Raw genomic sequence first — 12,616 nt, 5'->3', positions numbered from 1 at the left:
GGCCTTCCGCAATCGATTTATCAAGTCTTGTCTTGTTGACGTCATCACACAGCGTCTGTAACGAAACGGCATGCTAGCTGAAGTCGACGAGGAGGTTGTAAACATTTGAGTTTTCCCGAAGAGACTGAACACACATGGCACCAACAGATCAAAAAACGAAGAATGAGAAGTTTGCAGGGAAAGAGGGCGACTTGGCGAAAACAAAAAGTGGCGCGAAGGGTGTCAAAAAGAAAAGAAAATGGATCTCCGATCAGAAATTATTCAAAGGCAGCGTAAAAGAAGGTACAATAAGGCTGAACGTACACGTAAAAACGACACAGTCTCTATCTTTAAATAACATAGGAATTCATATTAAAATCAGAACTTAATCCGTGTTGGGTTAATTCAAACGACTGTCAACACAAGAGCATGAGCATAGTCTAGATAAGTAATGACACTGAATCTGATTTTTTTTTTTTTAAATGGTTTGATTTGCCTGTATTTAAAATCTCTGACTTAACTCTTCAGGTCAAGGATTTGCTTTCAACAGGAAGCAGAAAGTCAAACATGAATACAACAAACTGCTGCGAAAGGAGAAGAAGAAGAACCCAGGGTCCAAAAACCTGTACAAAGAAGAGTATCCAGAACACCTCAGGCATCTGTACGAGGCTGAGGCAGAGAAACTGAAGAAAGAAGCCTGGACAAACAGAGTGAACAGGAGTAAGCTGAGGATGAAAGGGCAGACGAAAGAGATGGGGGAAGGTGATGGAGAGGAAGAGGATGATGATGAGGCACAGCAGACCGAGGCAGCTGGTGAAGGAGAAGTTAGTGGGGGATCTGAGCTGAAAGAGTCAGTGTCCGGGAACCAAGCTGAGCCAACATCAGCTTCACAGAGCGAAAGGTGAGCAAGTCTGTGCAGACATACAGAACTGTGCCAAAATCATGAAGCAATCCTCATTACTTTATATTTAGCTTTCAAGGAGCATTGACTGCTTTTTTGATCACTTCCTTGCTTGTTCAGCCACTCAGCAATGACGTACGAATCACTGAAGCATAGAAAACACACCTTGTACAAAGGATGGAACAGTGTTGGGGCTACACTGAATCACTTTGTTGCTAGCAGTTTGTTGCAAAAACTAATTTGTTCTTTAGTTGAACCTAAAAAAAAATGCCAAAGATAAAACAGTTTGATTCCCAAAGAGCTACTAACTGAAAACCTGGCATATCTCAGCATGGTATGCATTGTGTCCTATAAGGAAATGAGGGGTGGCTCACAACTTTTACACAACACTTAAAACAAGAGAGGGTGGAGAATGCATAGACAAAGTCAGCTTTTATAATGTTGGGTTTAAAAAAAAATGTTTGCTTGTTTCCACCAGTCTTCCAATGAGCAATCGCATGAGGAAAAAAATGGAGAGGAAAAACTCTTACCAGAAGACAAAAGAAGAATTTGAGAGGATCCAAGAGAAGCGGAGAAAGAAGAAAGAGGTAATGTGTTTGACTAAGTAAAAGAAAAATAAGATCACAGTCTTTCATTTTTTTTAATGAAAAAAGTTTTTAAACAACAGCCTGTGTGTTTGCTGTTTTTAGGAGTACTTGAAGAACAAGCAACAGAAAGAAGAGGCCATCCAGAAGTACAAACAGAAAAAGATGGAGACATTCCAGATCCTAAACAAGAAGACCAAGAAAGGACAGCCAAATCTAAACCTCCAAATGGAATATTTACTTCAGAAGATACAAGGAAGTGGGAAATGACTCCTCCTCAGAACTGAATGCCAGTAGAGGACTTTACTTAAAACCTCATAGGCTGAATCAAGGCTGCGATTTTCTGTGCAAAATCAAAGTGGAAACTTGTGGTTGTTTTGACCATAAATTACTTTGAGATATATATTGTGATTTCACAGTATTTTTTGCTCTGACCACTGAAAGTCATTGTACTGTCCAACCACAAGATGGCATCATAAGAAATGAAGTGAGGACAGAGCATGCTTTTATTTTTAAAAATAAATAAATATATAATTTCCAATAATGTGCTTTTATTTTGAAATAAACCATAAATACAACTTTCTTTTGGCCAATTTTCTGGTAGTCAACAAGTTTAGCTTTTATTTCCAAGTAAACCTCCAAAAACACAATAACACTCATCCCGCTGACAGCCTTCATTATGCTGCTGTCTTAATTACACACTACATAAACATGTTGCACACATGTAGCCTGCATAGAGTAAGCTCACTCTGCAGCCCCATCTCAGTGTGAGAGCAGCGGGTGGACCCAGGCTGAAAAGCCTCAGGCTGCCTCCTCATGACATCACATGGTTGCAGAATGACTTGCCTAACACTCGTCTGTGAGGCAAGACTTCCTAAACACAGTGCGGTCACAGCTCTGTTAATACTGAGAGTGGATACAAAAGGTTTCAGTTTGTTGTGCTCGTCATTTGTAGAAGGTAAGAGCTTTCCTTCCGTTTCTGACTTATTTAAAGAAAAAAGGGACAAATGCAAACCTGTGCAACTTGTAGATACAAAAGCTGAGGAAAGAAAGAATTCGCCAAGAGTTTTGTATATGCTGCAGAGGAAGGCCCAGAAATTTACTTACATTGTTTAAGTGTCTTTGTCTTTACAAAGTAGGTGGCAGTGCTGCTTAGTAGTATGTACTCACTTAGTTTGTAGCCAAGTTAAAATTTGCACTAATTAAACAGCCTTCAGGAAAAATCCAAATTCAAGACTTGACAATCCAACACCTGCCTCTGATATTTCACTTTCAGCAGTGTTTGCTGCAGATTTAGAATTCCTGACAGCATAAACTGCGCTCCAGCTCGGAGCAGTGCAAACAAGACAGCACCTCAAAACAAAGGCGCGAGGAAAACACATAGGGGGACACATTAATTCATCTGCTGCTTGCAGCAGTCTTGCAGGCATTGTGCCGTCATGTGTTCTGTATGGTGGAGTATTAAGATAATCCTTTACTGTGTATTTACATACCTTTGTCAGTGGCTTACTAGAAAAGGGAAGTGCAGTTTAGCTGTAGTGCTCTGCTATTTGTGTAACCACTTTAGTTTTCTTAAACTTGCCTTCACGTAATTTTTTAATTGAGTACAGTTCTTTGTCTGTCTTACAGGAACCTGCAACCAGGTTTAAGTCTGTCTGTAAGCCACCAAGTTATCAGTGATCTCATCATCTGGTGCTACTTCCTGCCTCTGTTGTCATGGTGACTCTAGGAGGCCCAGAGGACTGAATATAGGGCTAATGAAGAAAACTTCAAAGTACATGCAACCTACCACCCAACAGTGTCCATAAAATAATAAATATATAACGATAAAAGAGACACAGCCAAGCATGGAGGAGGAGGAGGACGGGGTGAATGGCTTTGGACGGAGCCCAGAGAGGAGGGGCTCTGACTGGGGTTGCATTGCCCTGCTGGACAAGACCAAGGAGTTCTTCCAGACCTGTGATGTGGAGGGAAAAGGCTTCATCACTCGCACTGATATGAGGGTTAGAGATGGAGGCTGTGTGTGTTTCTGTGGACTTTACACACTTCTGTAAAGTCTGCAGGCATTTGACAATTTCACATTATTAAGGCAGATATATATAAGACATTTTAAATGGTAGTTAATGAATCAAGGATTAATCATTCAGTGTATATACTGTCAGAAAGTAAGCCTTAACAAATCCATCTATTAATATCATTACTGTAAACATTTTCCACCAGTTAGATTAATAATTGTGCCAGCCCAATATGAATATTTATTTCCTTTGAAAAACAGGGAGGGGTCAGTTTTTCCTCGACACTCTTACTCTTTCAGCGGTTTTTAAAAATCCGTGGAGGACCTGTGAGTGCATTAAGCCGCTGCTAAGAAGAACAACAGTTCAAAAGGACACACTTTTACCTGTGGAACAATTTAGTGTCCTGCGGGGCTTTAATAACAGTGAGCACCAAGCAGGGAACACTCAGTGTCACTTTTTCAGTTCATATTACCGTTGCTAAAGAACTCGGAGCACTCAAACAGCCTGAGAAGTGTTGGAGCAGCACGGCTGATGGAAATGTTTATGAATATAATGCCACTCTCTCAGCGCACAGGCTGCAGTGAAGAGCACAGGCAGGAACAATGCATGCAAGCCTCTTTTTAAAGGTCTGACCATTAGTGAGCTGTGCTCCCAGCTAATTAGGGCAGCTCTTGTGGGTTTGTGTTGAGGGTTTTTTTAATAAAACACTCTTACATTTAAAAAAAAAAAAAAAAGTTAAAAATAAAAACCTCAGTGCAACTGTTAGGTCAGTGTAAGCTTCGTCTGAGCTGTGTCACTACAGAGGAAAATGTACTGTAGCAGATTCAAGGTGCGAACTTATCACGAGACATTTATTTATTGTGTCTTAAAAGTAACTTGCAGTGGTTTTACAGTGAGTGTGTTTCATTTTGAAGTGGAGTTCAGCTCACCACAGTGGTATTTTAAAGTCCTTTTTGTTTATGTGTTTCTCCTGGCAGAGGCTCCACAGAGAGCTGCCTCTGTCCGCAGAGGAGCTGGAAGACGTGTTTGACTCTCTGGATACAGACCACACGGGTTACCTCACACTGGAGGCATTCACCTCTGGATTCAGTAGGTTTTCTGCCATCAGAGGCTCTTTGCTTGGATCACGCATATCACACTTGTTACTCCAAATAGATTTCTCTATGTCGAACCTGCAATAGAAGACATTACTATAGCATCAAGTTGAGTTCAAGTTGATTTTGAATACTTAAAGGTATCTTGTAGTTCTGCAAACACAAAAAAACAGAGCGGCTTTAAGTGCAAAATAGAATAATAAGGAATAGTTTGTAAAAATGCAGGCAGGGCTGATTTGTGACGAAAGTAAAAGGGGAAGTTTACTAAAGCAAAGACAGGAAGTAGAGCTGGAGTGTTAAGGTGTTCATCAGAAGTGACCAGATGTAGGCAGGATTAGAAACGACTACATCAGAGGGACAGCTCAGGTAGAGCGGTTTGGAGAGGCAAGGATAGGGTGGTAGGAGACTAGAGAAAGGATGAGAAGATAGAGCTGCCAGACAATAATGAAAAGTAGAAGACCACAGAGAAGATTTGTGGATTTAGTGATGTAGCGATCATTTGCCTAATGGGAGGCAGATAATGGGAGCAGCTAAGAGAAAAAGATGTGGGAAGTCATGAAAAGCTTTTGAATTTATCTTTCAAGTTTAAAAGCTGTGGGTGTGTTTCAGGTCAGTTCTTGCATGGTCGAAGGATCTCTGTGACTGATGACCAAAATCAGGCCCCTGGCCCAGTCTTCAGGGCTAAGGAAGCCCTTTATCAGAGCCAATGGGAAGCCAAGCTGTCAGGAGTTGAGGATGAGGAGGAGAGGCACTTCTGCATGCTGCTGGAAAGCCTGGGAGCCAGTAATGTATTTGAAGAGTGAGTTTAATCACAACAAAACCTTATGTGCATTATTGTTTTTTGTCATGATCCATTCTTGACAAACCTGTGAGCTAAGTTGAGTTTTGTCTCTCCCTCTTTATCCCCTTCTCCTCTCTTTCTCCAGTCCAGATGAGGTGCGCAGCCTTTGGATCCAGCTCAGACGTGATGAGCCTCACCTCTTGTCCAATTTTGAGGAATTTCTGGCCAGGGTCACCCACCAAATCAAGGAAGCTCATCAGGAAAAGAAGGAGATGGAGAGCGCCCTCCAGAGGTAGTTAGACAGAAAACACATACACAAGGGGCAAGGGAAAAGGGGCTTTTCATGGTGTTCTACCCATTCACAAGGTTTTTAGTGACTATGAGTGTGGACGAAATATTGGACATGAGGCTCAATATAGGGAAGGGATGAGAAAGAAATACAGCATTGTGCAACAGTCTCGAGCCACCCCTAATTTCTTTATATAAAAACAGGTTGGCTGTTTCCTGTTTGGATTGCTCATATGAATGTGTGTGTGTGTTTACAGTGTGCTTGGGATCACTGTCATATTGAGAAATTTAGCTCTTGCCAACCAGATACTATCCATATGATGTTGATGGTGGATCAAATTCTGTACTTTTCTGAGTCCATAATTCAGTCAGACTCTCACTTCTGTTTGTACCTCTGTCTGACTTCCTCAGAAGAGGATTTGAACCAGAAATTTCAAATCTGGATTCATCACTTCATAAGACATACATAAGCCTTTCCTCCCTGTTTCCTTTCCTTAAGAATGTCTTCTTGACAGCCACTCTTCCACTGCGATCATTTCTGACAAGGCTTCTGTGAAGAGTACATGGCTCAAACGAAGGGCCAGATGCATCTTTCAGACATTGTGCGATGTCTTTATTGAATTTTTTCCCCTGTGTCTTAAGGACATGACTTTAAGATACTATTCATCTTCTTTTGTCCTCCACTTGTCCTCATATTTTAACGACACTGCATACCATCTCAAGAGGTGCCAGGTTTTTGGCAAGACTATAAGTAAGGAAATGCATATGCTATATATATATATGTTTTATTTATTTACTTTGTTTTAACCAACACTTTACGGACCAAAAACCACAGTAAAGCCAATATGCTTCTTATGCATTAGCCCCTAAATAATCAGTGGCATAAGGGTGGGATTGTGTTTACATTGTGGACGCCAGCCAGAGCCTGCTGCATGGGATTTACCTGTAATTCTCTATAGAACAACGTCTTTATCCATTGTCAAATGACCACTAATCTAGATCCACACTCTGACTGCCTTCTAGTGGTGTGCAAACACATTAATGATATGATTGAGTGAACACAGAGCAAAGGGGTTGTTTTTTTTTGTACTGTATATTAATGTATTTACTCCCCTGATATGCAGAATGACATACTTGATGATTATAGTCTTTTGTCTTTGTAAATGCAACATGAGCATCAGTGGGATGTAGGCTTACTCATGGTACTGCGTGGCACCATGTTACAGCTTGTTATTCTTCTAAACTTAACTAATTGGCTGCTGGGGTCTTAACGATCATTACAGGGATTGTACTTACCAGTAGTCTGAAAATGTGTTTGCATGTCAAGTGCTCACAGTGTAGACAGCAATGTTGTTCTGTTTTTAGATATTACATGTACCACCTTGTGTCTTTCATCGATAAATCGTTTACCTTAACGTGTCATTTCAGGAAGGCAGCAACACATGACAGTGAGATCCGGTATTTATATGAAGAGATGGAGGCACAGATCAAAAATGAGAAAGAACGGCTGCTGCTAAAGGTAAAAGAGCTCAGACATGAAGAAAATCTGACAATGAAGCATCTCCTTGGCAACCGAAGAAGTAAAAAAGATTCAGAAATACAAAGCAAGATGTTTAAAGACATGTATGCTGGACTGCACTGTACAGAAGTGCACTCTATGACACAAGATGACCAACTTCAAATTTAAATAACTTTCTGTGTGCTCATTTTAATTCTGAATTCAACACAGCTGGGATAGGCTCCAGCACCTCCGCGACCCTGAAAAGGATAAGCGGAAGCAAATGGATGGAACACAAGGAAAAAGGAAAAAAAAGCAGTTCCTTATGGAAGCTGATAGTCTTCCACACTCAACCACTAGACAGTTATTTCAGTAAAGTGGAAGACCACTTTCTGCATTATCATAAATCCTGGGTCTTTCAAAGAGAGAGAACAAGCAGTAGTAATGATGTAAGCGTAGTTTTGCTTAAGGATTATATCATATTGACAGCAGTGTTTTTACCTTTCGAGTTAATTTTGTGCACTTTCTTTTAACCGCAAGTTGAACCTTTTCTTCTTCTGGTCCTGCAGGACTCTGAGCGGCTTCAGTTGCGCAGCCAGGACCTGGAGCACCAGCTTCTTACGAAGGAGAGAGATTTGGAGCAGCTTTTCCAGAAGCAGAAACGGGTAAGTTAATATGGACGAAGCATCCCAAAGAAATTCTGCGGTCATGTTTAATAAGAAACATCCACCATTGTAACAGCATGACAAAAAAAAAAATTAAGCTCTCTGTAAAAACATTTGTTATGTGTAACTATTGAATAGTGGGCATGTGGCATTACATCTGTCGTGTAGAGAGGATTTACACCAAACCTCACTGTTTTGTTCCCTGTGCAGATATCCCCTAAGTACACTTACCCAGCATTAGTGTATTATAACTCCTGTGAATATCTCCCTGTTTAGTTAGAGCACCAGTGCTCTGAGCTGAGCAGTGAGAAGCAGGAGAGCCACGTAGAGAACGTCAAACTGAAAATGACCAACAATGAGTTGTCCAGAGCGCTGGAGAGCACCAGCCAGGAGCTGGTGCTGGCCCAGGAACAGCTGGCTATGCTGCAGGAACAGGCCTCCCGGCTACAACGGGAGAAAGAAATGTGCGTATAAGCATTGTTTGTATTAACTGTGTTTCCCTGCAGTGTGCAAACAGATGCCATAGAGTAGCTATTTAAAAGCAAGTTTCTTCTGTCTTGTTTCAGGGAAATGTACCGAGTAACTGAAGGACTGCAGAGGGAAAAGCAAAGTCTAATGAAGCAGCTTGACCTCCTCAGGTATAATGAGAACACCCAGCACTTTTCAAACTTGGGTAATAGTCCATGAGTTTTTGATGAGCCTGTATGCACACTTTTGAGCCTGTGTGGACTGGAGACAATCCAAAAGTTGTACAATCATTCATGCCAATGTTGAGTGGATATAAGTTTCTGACCACAACTATTGTTTTACTCATTTTGGCTCCTGGTTTAGTCCTAACTGGCCAAACCCTATGAATCAAACTCCAAGGTTCAAGGATTTGCAAAGCACAAAACACTCTTTAACATCCCTTCTTTAACTTCCCAGAGAGATGAACAAGCATTTAAAGGATGAGCGAGACTTGTGCTGTGGTGTAGTAAGTAAATAGTATTTTATGTAACTGCATTAACTCGATTACAGCACTAGAATAGCTGAGTAATGCACCTTCTTTTTGTAAACAAGCCTCGAACCTCACTCAGAAAGAAGCAGAAGCAGAGAGCGGGCCTCGGCAATATATTTGATGACAGCAGCCAGCCGGCAAAAAGGTGATTCATTCATCATTCAAGTACTCTTTTTAACAGAATTCATCCCTGTCAGATTGCTTCCTATGCAACAAATGACAAATGTGATGTAAAAATCATGCATCAAAGGAGGAAAAACAGAGGATGTCTGATTCCTTATACTCACAAAAAATAGCCAAATTATCAAGTAGAAATATTAGAAAACTCAAGTGAATTGATCCAGTAAATCCTCTGTTTCTCCTCTGTCCCCAAAGAGCCTCACTGTTGGTGGATGGGTCCTACCTATCTCTGGAGGCCTTGCCTATAGAGCACCTTCAAATCGTTTTTGTTGCTTCCTCCTCCTGTAGTGAAGATGACACCACCACTGCCACCCCTGCTCCCTCCACCACAGCTGCTAGCAGCCCTGTGTGCCAACAAAGGCCTTCAGCGAATAGGAACTCTGGCTTAGCCAACGGTCACATCAGCCCCGTTCTGCCTAAAGTGCACGACGTGAAGACAAAGGCCAAAAGGCTGTCCACCAAAATGGCCACCAGCAAGAGGGTGTTAGGGAGAAGCAGAGACAAATCAAAGAAAGTCGAAATTGATAAGAAGGTGGCAGAAGAGGAGGAGGTGTTAGATGCCCCGCCGGACGGGTGGCCCCTCCGCAGAGTCATCTCCATAGAAGAGGACCACCTGCCCCACCTGCTCCAAGGAGGACCTCAGCCCTTACTGCACCAGCTCAGCGAGGAGGAAGACGAGAGGGATGAGGAGGAAGAAGACGACAGAAGGAGCGACCTCAGTGCTTCCCCACGTTACATCTCAGTGTCAAAAGAAGCTCCCCCTGCAAGGAAATCCTACTTTACTCAATCGAAGAAGACCCCACCTGTATCTCCAAGAGGACAGCCTGTGGGAAAGGAAACCTCACAGGTGTGTTTACGGCTCCCCACTTTTATATATGCTTTTAGATAAGTTACTGGAGAGGTAATGAAACTGTCTTTCTAATTGCTCGCCTACAGAAGGCGAAAGAACTGTTTGCCCCAGACCGCCTGTTTAAAGTGGTCCTGGTTGGAAATTCCAGCGTTGGGAAAACATCCCTGCTGCGCTCCTTCTGTGAGGGCCGTTTCCACCCTTCCACAACTGCTACTGTGGGTGAGAAGAAAGGCAGTCATATTTTATTGATGTTTCAGGGCCCGTTTTAAACAGATCTGAAGGGCATGTGTGCGAGTGTGGCTGTGGATGCCTTTCCTGAATACTGGGGGGCGATTTAGCATCACATGAAAGGGCTTGTGAAGTCACACTGCCTGTCTAAGAGCCCTGGCACTCATTGTACTACAGATTATGTCACTTTGGATGAATTTTCTTTATCCTCGCTTTCATCTTTTCCAATCCTCCTTTTATGCCTTGTTGTCACCACCTTTCTCACCCCTTTTTCTGCTGGAATGAAGCACAGGCACTTTGATCCCCCTACTGGCCATTTATATCATTGCTTCTTCGTAGTGAAAACGAGAAGTAAAATCAAACCTAAATTAAATGTGAGAAGTGTGTCCTTATATTATGTTCAATTATGTATTATATGTTATTATATGTTGTTGTTGTTTTTTAAATCAGGTATTGACTACAGTGTGAAGACATTAACATTGGACAATATGCAGGTAGCCATGCAGCTTTGGGACACTGCAGGCCAAGAGAGGTGAGTGACCACTTCCTTCAGTATATTTCAGTTAACTGGTTGGATATAAACCACTAATATCTTGCAACTTTAAGCTTACCAATAAAATGCTAATCAAGAATATCGTATCCAAAGTCTGAATATATATAGTCAGTTTATTGCAACCTTCCTCCAATCTTAGGTTTAATCTGAGAGAAATTGTGAGCTTTTTTTAAACAAATTATGACTTTACATTCTCAAAACAAAATTTCCACACTTGCAAATTTCCTTTAATTATGCTTTTACCCTGCCACTGTATTACTTTATTTTATGTTAAAAAAAATTTTATAGAATTGATCTAATATGCCCTCTTAATAAACACAATTCCTCTTGCAATACTTTATTTTACATGAATGGAAGTGTATACAGTATATACAGTTTGGTTAATAAGTTTCGGAAGACTGAAAATTAGAGATACTGTATAAAAATGTTTTTATTTCACTTAATGCATTACTTTTGTCAAAACCTTTGAATTAAATCCAATACTATGGACTTCTTGAGTGTTTCAAATCCTCCGTAGAAGTGAACAGAAACAAAATTACAAAAAAAATGTGTCGTATTTCCAACACTTCTTCTTCTTTTCTTGAATAGTCACTATAAAACAATAACCATGTAGTATTATTGTATCAGTATTGAGGTGGATGTACATAATGTATTCTTATACTCACATTTGAAAAATGGGCCACTGTGCTGACATTCAAATCCTGCTACTGACACAGGTACCGCAGCATAACCAAGCAGTTCTTTCGCAAGGCAGATGGTGTGGTGGTGATGTATGATGTTACAGTGGAGGAGAGCTTCAAGGCTGTGTGGCCCTGGCTCACCAATGTTCAGGTTGGACCTTTGACCCATTCAGTCCTGTGCAAGTCTTGTTTTGCTGCATGCATGGTTCAGTTCGTCCAATTTTGGAATTCACATTCTTAAAAGCTGGGGTTATTGCTCATAACGTTTATGCAGTTCACATCTTTGGCAAATCCTGAAATGGGAAGCTCTGGAACACTGTTCTTTATTTTCTTAGGAAGCAGCAGGAGAAGGGATCCCTATTCTCTTGCTAGGTAACAAAATGGACATGGACGAAGACAGGGAGGTGTCATTTAAAGAAGCTGAGCAACTTGCTTATGTAAATCTAATGCATTTTTGTGCAAGTATTGCCTGTTCTAGGACAACAGTGGGTCTGAATTTGTGTGCACACCCTTTTCAGGAAAACAAGGTGATGTTCTTTGAGGTCAGTGCCTACACGGGAAAGAATGTGACAGAGTCCCTGACTCACCTGGCCAGGTAAGATCAAAACAATCTGATACACAGTGCACTGGGGCTGCATTGTGATTCGCAGCAGATGTCAAGCCTTTTTTCCCCCTCTTTGTTTACTCAGAGTGTTAATGGAGCAGGAGGACAGGGTGAGAGATACAACAGTCATACTCAGCACTCAGCCTGTGAAGAAGAAAGCCTGCTGCAAGTGAAGACTCAAGCTAACACAAAGAAAACCTAAAACCATAGGAAAAAAAATTTTGTACTGCTATACTCAGTTTATTGAGAGGCAGATCTTTTTTTTTTCTGTGGAGATTAAAATGTTTGAAGACAAAACTGAAAAGAGTAATGGACTTTAAAACCAGGAAGGCAGTAAATGCTTACATCAATATGCGGTAGAAGTCCGTATAGTCTGTGTGAACAAACTGCTGTCAAACTTTAATGAAAGGAGCTCCTCTACAGTAAAACAAAAAGTTGTGCCATTACCTGTAAATGTCAAATCAAAATTGTCTCTTTGTAGTATTTAGAATATTCCTTATTGCAATTAAATAAAATCCTTTTAGCTAAGAGGAAAATCAGAAGTATACTGTAGCCTTTTCATAACAGAATCTTTGCTTCAAGTTTGAAATGAAAGCGGGATAAATTATTTGATTCTTTGACATTTTATTCATCACCACATTCTTTTTTTTTTTCATATTCTTTGATCATCCGATCTCTAAACAAAGTGGTACATGGCATAATTGCATCATGTTTGTTAC

General features: G+C 41.0%; 2 protein-coding genes across 2 annotated transcripts; both read left to right on the top strand.

Annotated features, from left to right (window-relative positions):
• The first annotated feature begins 42 nt into the window (after positions 1-42).
• Positions 43-2,042, top strand: ccdc59 (coiled-coil domain containing 59). Its single transcript, XM_085386577.1, has 4 exons — positions 43-282; positions 508-880; positions 1,359-1,467; positions 1,570-2,042. The coding sequence occupies exons 1-4, from the start codon at positions 135-137 to the stop codon at positions 1,732-1,734; spliced, it is 795 nt and encodes a 264-aa protein (XP_085242703.1). The 5' UTR covers positions 43-134; the 3' UTR covers positions 1,735-2,042.
• Positions 2,043-2,295: 253 nt separating this feature from the next.
• Positions 2,296-12,108, top strand: cracr2ab (calcium release activated channel regulator 2Ab). Its single transcript, XM_085387175.1, has 18 exons — positions 2,296-2,422; positions 3,094-3,467; positions 4,457-4,568; positions 5,183-5,372; positions 5,500-5,646; positions 7,071-7,161; positions 7,710-7,805; positions 8,082-8,269; positions 8,372-8,443; positions 8,730-8,778; positions 8,865-8,947; positions 9,178-9,829; positions 9,919-10,051; positions 10,511-10,592; positions 11,330-11,444; positions 11,629-11,730; positions 11,812-11,888; positions 11,983-12,108. Exons 2-18 carry the CDS (start codon positions 3,312-3,314, stop codon positions 12,068-12,070), a joined length of 2,433 nt encoding a protein of 810 aa, XP_085243301.1. The 5' UTR covers positions 2,296-2,422; positions 3,094-3,311; the 3' UTR covers positions 12,071-12,108.
• The last annotated feature ends 508 nt before the right edge of the window (positions 12,109-12,616 follow it).

This window comes from Rhamphochromis longiceps, linkage group LG17 (genome assembly GCF_057381845.1).
Source record: "Rhamphochromis longiceps isolate RC_006_pf linkage group LG17, R_longiceps_female_GT1.1, whole genome shotgun sequence".
Taxonomy (NCBI): domain Eukaryota; kingdom Metazoa; phylum Chordata; class Actinopteri; order Cichliformes; family Cichlidae; genus Rhamphochromis; species Rhamphochromis longiceps.
Note: the sequence above shows the minus strand (reverse complement) of the source record. Positions and strands in the feature narration are given on the sequence as shown.